Here is a 20,015-nt window from a genome sequence, read left to right as displayed (position 1 = left end):
GAACAAAAGATTTTCTCTGATTATCACACTATGGCAAGCAGTTTGCTGCTCTCAAAAGATATCATCTGAACCATTTTCTGTCAATAGAGCACAGTAACAGAACAAAAATCACTTCTGTGAGGTCTTCTGTGAATAGATAGATAACATGAGAGGCAAAGATTAGAGCTTAATGAGTGAGAATCATCTCTTTTATAGATTAGGGCAGAGAATGATCACAAGTCCAGAATTCAGGCCTGGCACATGTCAGAGTATTGCAATCAGTGGAGATGAGGGGGAAAAAATAGCAAGGAAAAAACATTCAACAGATCACGTTAGGTTTGAGTGTTTCATACAGTACCCCTCCAGTTGTGTTGTTTCCTTCAACTAAAGCAAAGAAGATATCTCTTGAGCTAATCCATGCTGCCTGTTTTGAATTATCAGAAAGAAATAGAAAACAGAGACTTAAGAGTGACAATGAAGATACTGAAATGTTCAAAAATGAGTAATGTAATAAATTTCTTAAGACAGAAAGATAGTGGTCTCAAAGAAAGAGAATTGTGCTCACTCTCAGAACTTCATTTCATGATTAGACAAGCTAGCTGCAGTAGAGTCAATACAATATATCATTTTATTAACCATGTGTCAAGTATTTTTAAGGCTAAAACATTCTTCAGCATCTTATGGTCAGAAATGGTAATAATCATACTTGAAGGATTTCTACTTGCTCTTACTTCGCAAAGTTCAGAGGCAACAGGAGAGCACAAGATGTTAAGTATATATTAATCAGATTAGTATTGCTAGTAATTTCTCAAAGAAAATCTGTATCAAATCAGATAGCATCTTGAAAGCAGATTTTGACTATTTCTTTCTGGAGTGGAAGCCAAAGAATAGCTTTCTATACAATTCGATGAATTTAGAAGTAAACAGGTATTCCAGTTTTAGGAAAAATTAATTCCTTCAAAGCTCAAACAAAATAATAAGAATCCTTCAAGTTGTCTTCACTTGAAAGGGTTAAGGACTTCAAAGGAAATATTAGGTGCACTACTCCTTGAATGCTGTAAACTGAATCTACTCTGGTCCTGATCAATAGGATATGTTTGCATACATTTCAACATTAATGTGCACACGGTATTTCATCTTAGGATATATCATACAAATAGAGAATGAAGGTATGAGAATTTCACAAATAATGAAATTAAACCCTTGTTTCCTTGGTACCCTTATCTCCAGTTACCATGATTCCAGACATGTTTCTCACCTCCACTCCAAACAGATCTAGAGACATGATACTCAGATTTTTGGAAGAAGAAAAAAATGATGAACTTTTGATGTACTTCTTCCAGTACAAGTACATCAAAATCTAACTGACCCTACATTGATATTTCATTTAGCTGTCATCTTAAAGGAGCAAAACGTGACAGCTGTTTTAGAACAAGAAATAAAAGAAAATAAATCATATCACAGATTAGCTTCTTTAAGCAGTACACCAGTAAGAAGAAAAATTATCAAAATTCTTGGGAAAAAATGTTGAAAATATTGTAGAAAAATGAGAATGATGAAACCAAAGCCTACATGGAAAAAAAAAAAAAAACCCTAGATAAATATAGAAAAATACAAAAGCAATAGCTATGATATATAAAAAAAAAAAAAAAAGGACAAAGGAAAAATAAAATGAAGAAAAAAAGTAGAAGCACTGGGAGTTACAGTATGAAAAAACAAAAATACTACATTCTAACATTAAGGAAAAAAGAAAATATAATAAAATGCAGTAAATGGATGGCAGCAGTCTTAAATTTGACTTTGACTGAAATTTGACTTTGAAACTACACCCATAACTTTCCCCTCAGCAGCCATAAACACTTCAAGATGAGTAGAGCAGGCATAAAATGTCCGTCAAATACATGAATATTCAATTTCTAGAGAAAAGAAAGAAGCTAAGAGAATAATAAAAATTAACAGAAAAAAGGAAACAAGTTATATGTAGTGACACACACTTTAAAAAATAAAAGAGCACTTGGAATACAGGAAGGAAATAGGGAGACCTTTCAGTTAAGAGTAAGGACAAAGTCACATAGCAAAATAAAACTCCTTGCGTGATGACTGGAGACTACAGCTAGTCACTCTGTATCATAAAAACTCAGAGGGTTTAGCAGACAACAAAAATTCTGTCTTGCAAAACAAAAGCACAAAAAATACAATGAAAGTCTACTCAGAAAGTTAGAAGTTATTTCTAGAAGTGTTAAAAAAAAAACCTGCAAAATCTGTCAGAAGAAAAAAAAAAAAAGAGGTCATAAAGGACTACGTGCAATTACTCTGTTTCTTTATTTACAGGCTTTATAGACAAATATCCAAAACCAAAATAGATACCAAACTGCTCCCCAAGAGAATTACACAGAAAGAGATAAGAAAAACAGAGAAAGATGGCCAGCAAAAATAGTCGTAACGAAAAGATAAACACTCTTCTGATCTGAAGTCATTTAAAGTCAACGCTAGCAGCAACAGCTACTACTCGAAGACTTCATTCCCTACCATACGTCTGGGAAATTATTTATTCTGTCTAAATAAGGGAATTTCAGGGATAAATGACAGGTCAGGATGATTAACCAATACACAAAGACAACCACCTGCTGAGATGGTAAATTTGTTTTAAAGATCAAAACAGTATTCAGAGGATGAAGTAAACTGAATGTGGAAATGCCATTCCACAGACACATAGACACATCCAATACAGACACCTCACATTTCCCCCATCCCATTTCAATTGAGTCAGTTTTGTTACTGACAGGAGTAATCAACTCTTCTGATTATTCCTTAATTTGTCTGTTGGAACTGAGCATTCAAAAATTAAGAATATTTAATTTAATTTTAAGAATATTCAATAAGCAAGGATGGATAGCAGGTAAGAGAAAAATCACATTTAAAAACAAGCAAACATGCAGACTGTATTCTAACTTCCTTAGGATTCCTCACCACTATTACTAAATGTTGTTCTTTGCTCTCTGTTTCGTGTAGTGCTATTAAAATAAAGCACATACTCCATTCCTGCAAAACAAATAGCATTATGTGGGTTACTCTTAAGCTACCTCTCTCTGGAAGACAGGACGTTACTGAGCAGTAGCTCTAATTTTTTCTAAATTAAAACATTAACACAGCTATAGCAGGAGAAAAGGGGGGGTAGGAGGGATGGGACTAAAGCAAGGGAAGGACAGCGTTACCCAAAGTGTAAAAGCAGCTGACATGAAATATAAAGGTGATACAGTAAATGGCTTATTTCCATTTTGGACCACTCTTTGTGAAAAATCTTAGGTACAATGCAGCTGACAACACCTAAAATAGCAGACATTCTAGGAGATAGACTGTAGGCTGAATCACAAGGTTATTTCCACTCTAGAAGGAAATTCTTCACATAAAACTGTAATATTTTGTGTATCATTTTTGTCATTCATTATTGAAGGGCCATTGTTTCAGGAGGATGGATAAATACCTAGTACATATATATGCAATATGTATTATTGTCACATACAAGAGAATTAATGCCATTTTGGATTAAACAATGTGGTAACTTCATAAACAGCAACTTTAGGTTTAATTATTTCATGTATTTGTTTTATACTCTAGTATATCTTCTTGTGCAATATATGCATTTCCATTTAAAAAAGCAGTATACTTATATAATGTTTAAAGAACACATTCATTTTATTTAAAAATACAGTGCAAAAGGAAAATTTAAGGATAAAAACAGATTACAATCCTTTTACTGCTGTAGTAATAACTTACACATCTTCCTATCAGTTTGTAAGACTGAAGACTTTAATCCCTTTTCCAGTTTAAACATTCAAAATCCATGGGCCCAAACAGCTGAACATGAAAGAAACAACCCTCTAATCTTGGTGCACACGCTATATGAGAAGCCCTTAAAAACATTTAGAGTTTGCTCATCAATTTTATGGACAAAGGGGAGGAATTAGTTCCACTGCAGGCTGGGTTGCCCGTCCCTTTGCAAGGGCAGCTGCAAGATGAAGATGCAGTTCTCAGCCTGTAGTTAGCAGGGAAGGAGACAAATCAACAATCAATTCAATGCACAGTGGTGACTTAAAACATTATATGTATTTTGAATGTATTGTATACGTATCTAGTATCCTTGGAATATATCCAAAAACCTAAGATAGTGAAAATGCAGAGGAAAAGGAATCAGCAACCACTCAAGATTCAATACATCAGTGAAAGAGATCACAGCATAAACTGAACATTGGGACATTTGAAAATTTTTTCATCTAATAATTTTACAGTCAGTTCAAAGAATTTTTCAGCCGACTCAATACATCTTTGAATACCAGAACATTCACAAAGGGAAGCTTTAAACAGTCTAGCACATACCTTCTAACAATATAACTCCAGAGGTGCACTTTTGTTTCACAGGGAATGCACTGAGCATGTTTGATAATTACTGCATAGTACTATGTGTAATTATTGCATAATACTAACTCAATTGTAACCCTTCTGGCCCAGGATTGCAGTAGGTACATTCCTAAATACATCAGTGAGGCACAGAAGCCTTCTCCAAGATGTCTATAACAAAGTTTACAATTAAGGACTTCTGCTGTTGTTTATGAGTGTATGTATGACTGTCTTATGATTTCTGGAGGCACAGTATACACAGCAGTTATTTGTTCTGACCAAAGACATGAGATCTAGCCCAAAGTTGAAAATAATGAAACAAGGAAAAAATATGGGCAATATGAAATTGGAAAAGAGCACACACACTTTTCTGCTCATCGTATTTCTATTCTCATAAGAGTCTAGGTAAACAAAACTTTCTCTTGTGAATGTAAATAAACAAGAACTACTGATATTCATTTAAATGAAATACTGAAGTGTAGCATTATTTCTACCTGCAGAAAAATATATATATATATATATATCAATAAAGTCTACATCTGCTGGGGAATTAAAGAGAAGTTATTTCTGGTTTTGTATTACATCAACATTTTGAATAACACTGAGATATACTTCTTATAATATTTATAAGATGAAATATAATACCACTATTAACCTCTGAGCAGGAAATTAATTACATTAAAATTAAAAATAATAAAGTAAATATAATACTTTACCCATCAACTGGAGATGAGTTTGAATGTTAATATACCTTCACATTCTAAAATATCACCTGTAAATTTGGTAATGTAACTGGTAAAGCAAAGGTATGCCTCATATCAAGCATGGTTGGCTTTTAACTGATGTTGGCACATAAACAAATGGGAAATTAATTCTATGTTGATATTTATGCATATGTTATAGTTGCTGTTTTGGTGATCACTAAAATAAGTTAATAAAAGCTTTCATTTTACAGCTTTATGCTAATGTGACAGTTCTTATCTTGAAATATGCTGTAAACTCAAAATTCAGAAATTCAGAGCATCAATGAGTGAACTATCCCAAAAGCACGATTTAAAAAAAATAACTATAATAATGCTCATTTATCTTGCATTCAGTTAATTCCATGCCACCAAATCATAAATCTCACTCTGTACCTTAGACAACTGGAAGTCTTGACCTTAGTTTGAACACCTGGGATCAAAAAGAGACCTAACGTCTTTTATGTTATTGAGCAACACAAGCTTTGACTAGTCTAGGCTCTTAACATAGTACTACCTTTTCCCCTGTTATTTACTATCAACAATAAAATATTTATAGTCAGGAAGCCTAGAAGCTATCCCTAACTCTAAGAAAAAATAGTGAGTAGAAAAGAGGTGGCAAATTAGTCTGGTCACTTTGAAAGGCAGTATAAGACAGCATGTGAGATTTGGACAAACAATTGGTCTTCAGTCCTATATCAATTTATTTTTTTTAATTTTGAAAATACATACTTTCCTACTTCCTACTTTCCAAGCTTTCTTGTAGTCCATCAGATATAATGGAAAGTTGGTGCAAACAAAACAGCATTTTTGTCCTCTTTCCTCCTCGTGCTTATCCAAGAAGATATCTAGATCTGATCTATGACAGATATGTAATCAAAATTCACTGGGCTTATCTTTCCTGTGAATTCTGGTGGATGGAGAATTCACAGTCCATATACATGGCTTTGGTCAAATCAGAGATTATCTATTATGTAACAAAGACAGTTACATAGAATCATGGAATGGCTTAGGCTGGAAGTGATGTTAAAGATCAGACAGTTCCAGCTCTCTTGCACTGAGCAGAGTTGTCAAGCACTAAATTAAGCAGCCCAGGATCCACCCAAACTGACCTTGAATGCCTCCAGGGAGGGGGCAACCTGTTCCAGTAAGGGCCTTAAATAGCATGCAAACAATGCTATAAAAACAAAGAACTATGGCTAGAGTATGGGTAGGAATAAAAATACATAAATATAAGCATTCCCATCAATAAATTTTCAAAGCAGTGTAAAAGATTCTGATATTGACAAAGTTTAATTCCTGCACATTATTATTTTCTACTTCAAACAGATGCACAGAGAAAAATAATGTTTGTTGCAACTGAACTCCAACAAAGCTATAACTGAGATGTAAGGAAGTTCTCAGATAAAAAAATTTAATACAGTCATCTGTAATTTCAGTTTTAAATGCATTAAACTTATCCACAGGAAAGGCTACCTCAGAAGGCGAGTAGCAGAAAAACGTGCAATTCTGGCTTGCTAAATATATTCAGTGAAAGGTCTGAAGTGGCAGCAAGGGGGAAAAAATAAGCTCAGAACCGGATAACATCTTGTAGCATTTGCTTGCAGTAATTTCATATCCAACCAGGAGCAAGAAGGTTGAAGACCTTCAATCCAATTTGAAAACTGTTGCCAGAAAAAGGACTTTCTGAGAAGGGCTTTTCCCTAAGTTCTGGCAACAGTTTGTATTTATGAAAAAAAGACAAGACCAATCTACATTAATTTAATGCAAGTACCTGTGTCAGTAATGGGAAGCCCAAAATCTTCAGGGAGATAAAACAGAACATTTGTCACAAGTCTCTTTCTTTTAACAGAATTCCGGAATATAACTAACAACCTACCAGTGTGTCATTGGCATGCTGCACATTGTTTTTTAGAGAAGTTCAAAACCTCCCACCATTTTTAACTTCAAGTACACTTTTCTTCATGACCGTTATACAGAAGTGATGACAAAAATCACTTTTTCTTTGGGCTGCTGTTTTAAGTATTTCTAAGCAACTATTATACCATGTACATAGTATTACACATTGACTAATAGAGCAGACAACAATCTGGATGTATTATTCTTCCATATGATTCCTTAAAAAGGTAACTTCTAGCATGGCCCAAATGGAATGTTCTTGATAAAAGTGACAACAATGCATGAGGATAAAAGATCTTCAGGTTTTTCTTTTCACATCTGCTACCATACAGAAGCTGGATTTCTTTGATCATGTGCTTCTCTAAATATATAGCAAAAGTCCATCAAATATACAATTTCCCATGCTTGCAGCAATTTCATAACATGCAGACTTTACAGAAACTTTAAGAAGTTAGGATTCAGGTTCTGACTATTGATTTCTCCTTCCCACCTTCCACTGTACAGAAAGCAAACCCTTTCCTTTTGGTGAAATCTTCCATTAAAAGATAAAACAAGCAATTAAACAATGTTAGTGATAGTAGGCAATAAAGTTTTGAGAGCATCACCATTAATTGAATGCAAGCTCTAATTATAAAAATCAAGTGATTTGTATATTGTATCCATTGCCTGTGTTAATGCATACTTCGGAGTAGCATGTCTCCTAATATTTTTTCAAACTAATTTCAATCATGACTAATTTTCTTACTTACACAGCTTTCACTGTGAGAACGATCATCCACCCCTACTTATGCTATCTCAGTGTCATTTTATTACTAATAGTTACCCACATATTCTTTGTTGACTCTGACATTTAATCACCTTAATTTTTTTCTATTATGTCATCCTTTCATTGGTCAGTTTACTGTCAGGGTTTCTTAGCAGTTTCTATCTCATGTGAGGAAGAAAACCCACAAAAACACAATAGAATTACTGAAGTTAACATTCTTTTTTTTCTGTGCTTATTACCTCAACATTTTCTAATAGTAATACCTTTTTACAAAAGTTTCCTTCTTCCTGTCAGTCATCTGGATGAAGTTCTTGCATACCTGCAGTTACCCATATATCAACGTAGAGTAGTATTAAGCATTCCTTGAGCAGAATTTCCTCTCTAAATACCACCTTTACTGGTAACTAATTCTTTACAAGACAAGAGACATAGCATGGTGCTAAAATTAATGGGCAGCCTCTGGTCAAGAGGAAATATCTCCTGAGATGGATAAAACTCTCAATCACTTCAACACAAAATAATTATTTCGTAGTTTCAGATCTATGTCTGGACAGTTTAAGGACAGATCACAGATACCAAAGTGTAATTAGATATAAGAAGTGCAATTAATAAGACTAAAGAAGCTTGTTTGCTGTTGAATGCTGAATCAAAACTGTTTAAAGTGATCAGCATGCTTTTATGTAAAACCTTTAAATGTGCTCAATAACAGTAGCAATAGCATATGTCATGAAGTCTTAAAATTTCAGAAATTCTTTTCAGAAGGTATGTTAACTGAAATATAATTACTAAAGTTCTATATATTTTTTGTTCCTTACGATCAAAACCAGTTGAAAGGGTCTCACAGACCATAAGCTCATTTTTAAATATTTTTGCTAACTCTTTGTAGATTCAAGATTAAGTGTAGAAATTTGAGTAAAAACGTGTTTCCTCAAACATTTTTACTATCAAACAGTTCATTAAATTTAGGAAAATTTCTATTATGGCTTCCTGGGAGAAGTACAGACTTTAAATTACTTTGAAAACAAAGCTGCTGTATCAGCTAATGAACTTGTAATTTCCCCTCTCAGCCAAGCGAACACGAGTTTTGCATCAGAGCACAATGCATTGTGTTGCTAAAAAAAAATAATGTTGCCATAACTGAACAGCTTCAGCTAGACTTTTGAGGTATATAAGGTACATGTCAAAAGATTAACATATTAACACAGTTCTAATTATGTTACTTGAACACACTGGGATGAGAAAAATGTAACTAAGGATTCTCTCTAGTTCACATCGCTCGAGAATCTTCTAAAATGAACATGACTGATAGAAATAATCATTCCAATATTATTCCAGATGCATGGAACTGCCTTCTCTTCTGCCACTGATGGTGCTAAAGGTTGCTAAACCTCCAATTAAAATATCTCAACTAGAAGCTTCAAGTGGGATGAATTCAGGTCCCATGCATTTTACTGCAGCCCTATTACTAATATGTTTTATAAACCATTCTTCACTAAAATAATTTTCTCCCTCCCATCTTGTATTTCAATGAGTCAAATTTCAACATATCTGACTATCTATAAACTAAATCAAACACCACTAACTTTGTGCTATACTTTTACACATACTGAGCTAGTGAGAGTAATGTGACACTTTGATTAAGTCACACTGAAGCAGTTAACTTAGGGTACTGTGATGTACAGCAACCAGGAAGTGAGACCAGAGATAGCAATTCCAGCTTTGAAAAAACTTCTCCTGGCTATGCTGGGTACTTACAACCCAAATGCTGTAAGTAAATAAACAAGCCTAGAATAGTGAAAGGAAAGTAATGATTAGAGCACCTTTATACTTCTTGTTCATTTCAGGAACTTCTATTTAAAAGGGACTGGCATTTGGGGCACTGGATATAGCACACTCTACATCTCCTCCCTTCAGCCACCTGCATTGATAACAGCAGTTACAACTGAGAAAGTGATGGCAGCTTGGATGAAGAAAGTCAGTGTGAGAGGCTTATACTGAAGAACTCATATTCAGAAGCAACCTTGACATCTTTCATTGCCTTCTGTCTGTTCCCCAACTAAGAAGTCTGGTGGGCAGCACTCATCTACAGACAGTGGACAAGTAAACTTACTTGAACAGAATGTATTACAATATTTTACATTAAATAGTTATTGGATCAAGTGTATAAACAGTTCTGGGAAGTCTACAACTCCCTCTCCTCATCATCATTCAGTCACAAATTATTTTCCCTCTTGTTCCTCTCTGACTCAGCAAATGCTTCAACCTTCTCTGAAGCTCTGTGCCTGCACAAGAGGATAGTTGTAGTAATGTATACATTTGTATGAGCAAGTAGTGCAAATCCAAAAAGATCTGAAAAAAAACCAAAAAACCTACGTCTTCAGTCCTAATATTCAAATGCTCTATGTTTTGAGTACTTTACTTTGAACTAATTCTCAACCAAGGACCGACCGTAAACTAGCAGCTAGAGTGCAGTATGTGCATTTCATGTTAATATCAATATAAGAATCCAGTTCACACACTCAGAGACCATTTTAACACGAAAACAGTGCCTCATAGATGGACAACAGTTGATTCACTTTACTCTTTTTTGATGACAGATCACCTTAAGTGACAGTAACATACAGTATAGACAGTATGACAGATCACCTTAAGAGGACCCAAGCATTCAGAACAGCAGACTGCCAAGCATTTATCCCTGTGAAGCAGGATAACTGTTTGATTTCTGGGAAATGGTGTCACTATTTCAATTTTCCAGACACGCTGTAAGCACAAGGCTACTATTTGAAGGGACAAGACGTCATGTTCCACTGACAAATTAAATCCCATCATTGAACATTACACAAGTTCACAGCAAACAATGACAGAACATCAAGTTTTCATGCACAGAACAGGCTAAAATGCAAGCTACCAAATTAGATGAGAATTGTCCTCTGTATGTGTAAAAGCAGAATTTCATGTGCCTATTACTTTTAAGACAAATTTAGTTAACAATCTGCAGAACCAATATGCAGTTATGCAAGACCATTTTAGATGAAGATTTTGGACTCTAAAAGTTACATTCTCCATGAATTCTGGTTTAAGTGCTTTCATACCTTGTAGGATCAAGGTTTAGACTTACAGCAAGACAAAAACTCAATTGTCAATGCAAAGGTAAATGCTATTCTGTGTAGGGCAGGGCAAGCCACTATATATGTATTTTCTATCTATACTGCCTGATTTATCCAGCTTAGACAAAATGACCAGAAAAATGAAAAAGCCTACCATGCATTTTAAGTGGAAAATGATCAGCACTGCCTAAAGCCAAAGAAGCAAAGAGGAAATGAAAAGGAATGATAGTATCTGGAGCTTCTCCAGCGGATATTAATAATGTTTTATCTTAGTTTCTAAACAAATTGCCCACTAAAGAAGTTAGTGCATTGCTATCAATAAGCAGAGATATGAAGAAAACTTATAAATATAGGCAACAGCTGCTATTCACATCTAGCCTGGAAGAGAAAATGTCTCACAACAAAAGAAAAATATTTACCACAGTAACTTCAGTATTTAATGAGCAACTCCCATCCAGCTGGACAGCTTAAAACTTCTGCCTCATCTTTTGCATTGAGATATGCTAAGTAAGTGAACCCATCTGCTTGGATAAAATAAAAGGTGTGAATATTCCAAATTTTCATCTTGGATTAGTTTTCCAAGGACTGCTACCTCCTTGAAACTTCAACAGAATTCCTGCCATCCACTTCCCACTTATGTTGGAAGCTTTCATAGAAATAAGGCATGGAGTTAAAAGATGAAACACTTTCCACTGGAAAATATTAAAGCTGAACCATCATATGGTTTCCAGAACACAAATAACAACTGAACTATACAGCAAAAATAAGAAAGAATTCAAACAATTTAGCAGTACCATTTCTACCTTCTAGAAGATTTTAAAAAATTTAAAGAACCCACACATCTGATCATAGGATTTGATCAATGATCTTGGCTTTCTTTAGCTGGAGCATTTAATCCTGCTAAACATTTGTTAAGGCAAGGTCACATTGCAGTTCCTTATAGCATACTGCTTGAGCAGTTTCCTACATCAAGCTACTAAATTAAATCAGCTGGATTTCATGGGAATCACTGTTAAACTGCAACAGATGGACACATCTAGACAGAATGAACAAAATATTTATGCTGGATCAAAATAGTGTTTTATTAGGTGATTAAAACTTGTCTTTTCAAAAGTGCATGCATCTTACTATGTACTTTCTAATATATTTATGTATTATTACATAATACATAATTCTAATATATTTATGTACTTTACCTGATCAAGTCATACACTGAGCAAGCTGCACTTCAGCACAAGGTAAGTTAAAAGAATCTATGACTTGCTGAATGAACTTGAAGAAGAAATCTGCCTACTAATGATGTTTTACATGCCACTAACAGCAATTCCATTTAAAGCACATGACTGGAAGCTGATAATCTTATCAACTTCAGTCATCCATCATCAAAAAGATTGATCTGTTGGACTGTTTTTTGCAATATTCAGTGGCTAGACTGATAGATAGGCTGAAGTGTCCTCACAACCTAATGGCAGCATAAGTGGTTGATGAAAACATAAAGCATTTTTTAGAAATGAGGTCAGAAAGGTAATTACATAAAAGCAAATACAAATCTCTAACTCTTCATAGTTTTATTTTGAATGAAGAATTCTCAGTGTTCCCTAGGCCTCTGAACACATTCCACATTTTTCCAGATTTTGCACTGAGATTATGACTATAGTCCCACATTATTAAGATAGACAAATGAGGCAGCAAATGCATTACCCTTCCTAGGCACCTGATCTTTGGCATAATCTGAAGAAAAAAAAAAAACAACTCGAAATCTACTGAAAGGAGCCAAAGAAGTTTTACTTTAAAAAGCTTCCTGAAACCAAACCCCATTTACTGCCGTGTGGATTCACGCACCCTTACAAATTCTTGGCTTGGCCAAGTGAGGAGGTACAAATTCAGTACTATCTTCTACCTGAAAGCATTTCAGGTAGAGGTCTCACATCTCAGAAGAAATCCATATCATATATACAATCAGTAGTAATACTTGACCATCCTACACAATCTAAACAGAAGCCAGAAAAGATACCACCTTAAACATAATTACATCACTGTCTGAAAGGAGAAAAAAAAAGCCACAATATTCTAATGTAGTGATAACATCCACATTTTACTTTTTTATCGTTTGTTGTTTTTTTTTTAAGGACTATGTACATAATCCTTATTGAAGAGTTGGTATACAGTCATAACCCCTATTTCCTACTCCCATAGCTGAAGTTCACTCAACACTTTATGTAATACATCATCTATGTAAGCAAAAGATATCAAATTCAGAACAGCACAGGAGAGAGCACAGCCTTAGAACTGACTTAGCATTCAAGCTCTAGAAAAAGATAAGATTTCAGGAACATTCTTTTGCTTTTCATTTCTTATTCCCTAGTTCAACACCACTGATTATACAGCGATGTTGAGTGAAGGTACTGCCCTCTGATGAGATGTACTACTCCTCCTTTTACTAAGTTCAATTGCCTCACCTATTTGCAGTTTGAATTTCTCTCTTTTGAGAGATGTTTAAACACATGCTGATATAGTGATTTCATTTCTTCACTTTATCTACATTACATCTTCCACGTTATCTGGAAAAAATATATATCACCTCTTTCAGTTAAAATAGATTTCTACTTGTATTCTTTATATCTCTAGATAACCTTGATGAAGCAGAGTATCAAAACGAGCCATATTTAAAAGCAACCTGTCTGCTCAGTTTTATTATTTCATACATTAATCTCCCATGCAGACTTCCTAGCTATAACTTTTACAGAATGACAAAGATTCACAGAAAACAGGTTTAAAAGTAAAAATGACTTCATATTTTTAGTGTTTCAGTACCCCAGTAAATTTACTAACCTTGGATTCAATCCAGTTTAGATTTCATTCCAGTTTACTACTAAAAGTAGAGGAAAGTGATATGGAGTTGGTGCTAAGAAAAAATAATCAAAATATGTTAAGTAACAATTTGGACCACTGGACTCAGCAATAAAAGTAAAACATCAACAGTTATCAAGAAAAGTCTGAGAGACAGTGAATAATATATAACTCTTACACTTAAGTAGAATTATCATATTATTCAGCAAAAACAAAACAAAAAAAAACAATATGAAAGCAGTAATTAATTATTCTAAATAAATATGTGCTTAGAGGACAATGCAGTTCTGAATTAAAGGCTTAACGTTAGATTATAAATGTTTCTTTGCCACTAACAGAACCTAAAATAGAAAATGTGAAAGCTTGAATGTTTAAACAAAACCTGATAATATGCAGTATAAAGGGAATTAGCTAGTAAATTAGCATAACAATCAACAATTATTTAATGTCATGAAAACAGGCTAAGCATCAAAGGTCTTCATAAAACAATTAAGTTCATAAATATTAACCTTAAATCTTACAGGTTTTTACACTACACTGTCTTTACTTCTGCTTTACGTGCTAAAAAAAAAAAAAAAAAAAAAAAAAAAAAAAATTAGAGGAACATTTACAGTAGCCCAGACATGAAGACATACACATCTAAATCTATGAAAGAAATGGAACTATGCAAGATTCAGGCCTACAACCTGTCTTTGCTGACCTGTGAATGGCAAGAAGATGAGGAATGTAACTGAAATCCTCATTTTGTAACAGTACAACAGACAGCAATAATTATAGGAAATTACCATAAAAAAAAAAAAAAAAAAAAAAAAAAAAAAAAAAAAACCACAAGCAGAGAAGAAAATAGGCTTCATCTTCAAAGCAGTGAATGTTACAGCCTACAACTTTCAAGAATTTTAAGCTCAGACTTTCAATCCACAAAGGCAACGCACAATTCTAATTATCACTTAAGATGTTGATATACAAGTGTTTTATGCAATACACTCAAACTTTACTAAGGTTAATGTGTGGTACATATGAAATTCAAGAATAAGTTGCTTAGGATTTCAAAGAAAAAAGCAAGAAAGAGTAATGGAATGGCATAATTAGGTTAACAACTCCAACTGCAGATGTGGAAGATGAATAACTGAGGGCATTCCAAAGTATTAGATGTGATAATCAGGTAAAAACAAAATCCTACCAATAAATACTATTAGAAGGGAAAAAAGTATTTCCAAAGAAATGGCAAAATTTGCTGCTGTTTCCCAGAATGCAAGGGACATGTTCATGTTTTCTATGCTATTACAACATTGCATCTGAAATGCAGCTTGGAGGATCATTACAGAAATACCTTTCAATTTATTGCATGGTAATAGCATATTACAGATTTTTTTAAAAATTTAATAACTTTGATATACATAACAAATATTAAAGTAAGTACAATATCTAAGAATATTAGATCTAACAGCATTAGATGAAAAAACACCACTTTTTATTATGCCCGCTTTCAGATCTATTAGATAGAAGATACCATATAAAGTTGGGGTTTTTTTTAGTTCTGATCACTAGCTCAGCCAAAAAATGCAACCTTCAAAACACTTTTAGAAAATAAACCTGAAGATCCACAATAACAACACAGTATTATAACATTATACCCACAATAAGTAATAAAAGACAAATCAAACAAGCATTCTTTACCCCTCTAACTATACCGATTTTACCAGTGCACTTAGAACCCAAGCAGATACTATTTGTATTTTCCATGTGGTTACAAAGGATACACTGTATAATTGATTACAGAGAAGAACAGGGGAAAAGATCAATTAAACCACAGTGGTGTCTTATGACACCAAGGATGCCAAATGGAGACATCTGGGCAGAAAAAAGTTTCAGTAATCCAATTAAAAAACACTGTCAGGCTGTTGCTGTAAGTATTCCTTATTTCACTTATCGTATGCCATCACAAGAGACATTAAGTTTCTCTACACACACATTTGTTAAAAAAAGAACTGCAAGCTAATTTTGTGAAGTTTCTCCAAAACCTCAGTTAATTAGGAACAGTAGAGGGAAGACATATCAAGGTTTTGACTGCTTGAGAAGATCTGCAGAAAATACAGAATTCTTGCAATCACATCCCTCCCTTTCTCTTCCTCCTATCTCCCTCTTTTTTTTTTTTTTTTTTTTAAGGACAGAGTTCAGAAAAAAACACAATTGCGTTCACAAATTTTTACATTTTGAGGTGTGACTTATAGCTGTTATTTCACTTCAAAACCAGGACAGTTACTTGAAAGTTTTAAGCATTGATTGAAAAAGCCTCCTCTCACCATACTGCAACAAAAGAGAAAATGGGAAATTACCCAAAAGAATATAAAGCTTCCACTTTAAATACATCTTTAGAATTACTTGAAGCTGAATCTACAGTTAAGACTGCATTTCCCTTCAAAAATTCAACCCTATCCACATCTTGATTTTCAATAAAGCTTTTAAAGAGGAGCTTATACTTCATGTAAGTACCAAACATTTGCCTGCATGCTGTTTCAAAAGCAAAGACATGCAGTGCTCCACAGTCCAGAGAGGAAACACAACATTTTAATGATTAAAAGATCAAAAAGTCTTTATATTCAAGCTGAATGTTAAACAAAATTTCAAGGGAGAAAGAGAGTTTTAATTATCACTACTTCATTAAAGGTATCAGAGATCCCGAGAGATAATGATCCTTTATACTACATACGCCATTGAGTGTGTTCAACACTCCTACCTTATAGAATCGCAAGGTTGGAAATGATCTGCAAGAGCATCTAGTCCAACCCTCCTTCCATTGCCATTGCTACCACAAGCCTCTAAACCATTGTCTCGTAGCTCCTCATCCAGACGCCTCTTGAACGCTTCCAGGCACAGCAACTCCACCACCTCTCTGGGCAGCCATTCCAGCGCCTGACCACTCTCTGAGAGAAAAAGTTCTTCCTTATGTCTAATCTAAATCTCCTCTGGTACAACTTGCGGCCATTTCCTCGGGTCCTGTTTGTTGCCTGGGAGAAGAAGCCAAACTTCTCTTCATCACAACCTCCCTTCAGGAAGTTGCAAAGTGCAGTGAGGTCTCCCTTGATCCTCCTCTTCTCCAGACTAAACAATCCCAGCTCCCTCAGCTGCTCCTCATAAGACTTGTCCTAGACCCCTCACCAGTTCCATTGCCCTTCTCTGGACAAGTTCCAGGGCCTCAATGTCTTTTTTGTCATGAGGGGCCCAAAACTGAACACAATACTCAAGACTATTCTTCTAATATTTACTTCTTTCCTTTTTTCTCCACTGGCTTTGCTACATGTTTGCCATGTTTTTGTGTTGTTGTTTGTTTTTTTTTTTTCTATAATTTAAATAGGCAACCAGAACATCTCTCAGCAGGAAAGAATTCTACAGGCAATGGGAAAAGCAACAGGAGATGGAAGAATAAGTTCCCATTTTGAAGCAACGGTGAGCAAATGGAAGCAAAGGCAGCAGCACACTGCTGCAAACTGGGCAGGCCCTAGCTCTGTCCAGGGTGGTTTTTGCTGCATTTATGACCACCATCAGAAATTAAACAGAGAGGATAGTTTAGAAAAAAAGATTGCAATGTTTTCTACTTATTTCCTCAGTGGCAAAAGCTGTCCAGGGTGAAAGAGCAGAAGAGAAAAGTGAAGAGCAGGATAAAGGGAAGAAACAGGAACATTTATATGTTCATATAATCATGCTACTGTTCCAGAAATGTAACTTCAATGGCGGCACTCATCTACTTATGAAATAATTAAAAACCATTCTCTGACAGTTCTTCATACTTCTGCAAATATAATCAAATTTACTGTGGAACTCAGCAACCTTCTGCGATATGCCACAACGAAGAGTTTCTGAAGTTATCAGAGTATTTTGCTGTATGTGACAGTGTATTCCAGTGCCTTAAGAACTGACATATTTTCCACCTTGAACAGTTATAACACAGTATTGCACAATCAATACAGGGAATTTGAGACACAAAGTCATGCCGGTTTCCACTAGTTTCCTCTATGGTTTTTTTTCTGCTAGCAATAAGTTCTTCAAAACACATGTAACAACTCAGTTCTCTCCTTTCTGCAGTCATTATTTCCATCTTCCACACTCAAACAGCTGATCCAGATACCAGCAACAATTCACACCTTATGCACTATTTTCTATACAGTTGACAATTGAAAAACAAAAAAAATCATTGTCTTCACTAAAGATCCTTTTAGTTCCATTAACTTCCCTCAAGAAGGTTCACTTTGCAAAAATTCACTGTACCATCAACCACTTTTCCAACTGCCATAAAAGCTATGGCAATCTGGTCAGTCTTTATATGAATAAACAGGTTCACTTCACTCTTGATTTCTATCATCTCTGCTTTCTGCCACTACTAGAGTTGTAAACAGGAACTTTCTCTATCACAAGGTTATATGCTCTTTTTTTCTTTTCTCCCCCACCAAAAATACTCTGCAGAGGTGATTTCCAAGCTGCTTCCTCTGAGAAAGTTGAAGTTTCATATTAAGTATACAGATGCTTTTCAGAGGACAACCACCATCATGAACAGTACGAGCATAGTGGCTGAGTAAGAGGTATGTTTCAATCCTGTTACACAATACAGCTCTGCAGTAAAACCGGTAAACTTTGTAGACAGCCATTTTTATTTACCATTATTTACTGTCAAGAAAGGATTTCATTTAAAAAGAAATAAAGATTATTTCAGCTATCTTGGTAGCACAGCTGCCACTCTACATGAAAGTGTCAACAAAAGTTGCTAAGCCAGTACATCACAGCTAAAGGGAATCGATAGTGATAAACATTAAACACATTTTATTAAATGAAAAAGGTAAAGATTTGAAAAAATACATTAATTATAAGACAGAGCAATACATTACTGTCTATGCTTCCCAGTTGCACAAAACTGTCCTGCAAACAAAAAAAGAAAAAGAGAAAAAGCAACAGGGGGAATGCATAGATTTCAGGTGTTCATTTTCTACACTGATGACCAAATGACTTATGTGGACAGGCACTATGTAACCTGGTAGGACCACAAAGTCAGACTATCATTTTAATGGTGAAACTGGGATTTTACAGACTACATTATTTCCTGAAAGATGTGAACCTTAATAATTTATGTACTTTAAAAAAAAAAAAAAAAAAAAGAAATCAAAGCCATCCAATATTTGTTGCTATTCTGCCTGCACAGAGCTCAGTGAGATGTCTTGGTAGCAGCACAGCCTGGCACCCAGGTGGGCAGAACCTCACCTGGAACTGGGGGCAAGCTGATGTAGTAAGCATTTGCACTAGCATTAAAACCTGGAAAATGTTAAATATTTACACATTTCTTTTCGGCTGAAGACAGACATTCTGCTGGATGTCTAAGCAAAGCCACCCTTTCCTGCACGGCTCACACTCAGATGCCCCGGGCCGGCAATCAACGTGTACATCAGCACACCACACGACCGTTTCGATCGCTTCGGCATTACTTATTAGCCGGGGGCACTCAGGTGGCATCGCAACACACGGTTTAATTTCTTCTTGCTGCGGCTCAGCCCCCCGGTGCGCCCGTGTCAGCGCAGGGACGGCCGCGCAGCCGGCCATATTCGGGGGGCGGGGGCCAGCCGCTGCCCGACGCCCTGCAGGCGGCCCCTGGGGCGCCCGGGGAGAGCAGAGCCACGGGGCAGGGGGACGGAGACCCTCGCCGGGGCACCGCCGCGGGGAGGAGGCACGGCGGGGCAGCCCTGACCCCTCAGCCGGGCGCGACGGCGAAAGAAGCAAAGGTTCTACCTCCTTCTTTTTCTGGCCTCCCCCGAGCTGGCCGCAGAGAAAGAGGAGGAGCAGCAGCAAGAGGAGGAGACAGTTCCCGGCCGACAGGTGCAGCAGCCGCCGCAGGACACCGCTACCCGACGCCATGTTCCCCCCTCCCGCTAGCCGCTGGCCTCCGCAGGAGAGCACCTGCGGCCACGCTGCCCACCTTCTTCCGTCGATTGGTTGCGGACCGCAGCCAATCGCAGCGCCCCGCGCCGCGGAGGCTCTTGGGAAATGTAGTCCTCACCAGCAGCGCCGCGTGCCGGTGAGCAGCTTTACCCGCTGGCCAAAATTCCCCGTCCCCAAAACAGCTGGCCACCATGGCAGCTGCCAGAGCGCTGAGTGCAATCATGAGTTGAGACTACATTAAAAAAATAAGAAACCGAAGACCCTAATTTTCCATGTTTATATGCATACGCATTTCACTGTTCACACAGAAAGTCATCTTTGCAGAAAATAATATTCATGTAATACACCAATAAA

The 20,015-nt window shown here is 35.9% G+C and overlaps 1 protein-coding gene and 1 long non-coding RNA gene across 3 annotated transcripts in view; both read right to left on the bottom strand.

Annotated features, from left to right (window-relative positions):
• TUSC3 (tumor suppressor candidate 3) overlaps positions 1 to 19,690 on the bottom strand; it is a 107,421-nt gene extending 87,731 nt beyond the window's left edge. For both annotated transcript variants that reach the window (XM_052682405.1, XM_052682406.1), the window contains exon 1: positions 19,512 to 19,690. In XM_052682405.1, coding sequence (XP_052538365.1) covers positions 19,512 to 19,637 — 126 coding nt within the window. In that variant the 5' untranslated portion in view covers positions 19,638 to 19,690. The remainder of the gene's footprint in view (positions 1 to 19,511) is intronic.
• Positions 1 to 20,015, bottom strand: part of LOC128080325 (uncharacterized) — a 987,521-nt gene that overhangs the window by 312,336 nt on the left and 655,170 nt on the right. The gene's annotated exons all lie outside the window — the stretch shown is intronic.

Source organism: Tympanuchus pallidicinctus, unplaced genomic scaffold, assembly GCF_026119805.1.
Source record: "Tympanuchus pallidicinctus isolate F22 unplaced genomic scaffold, pur_lepc_1.0 scaffold2, whole genome shotgun sequence".
Lineage (NCBI taxonomy): Eukaryota > Metazoa > Chordata > Aves > Galliformes > Phasianidae > Tympanuchus > Tympanuchus pallidicinctus.
This window is presented reverse-complemented; position numbering and strand designations above follow the sequence as displayed.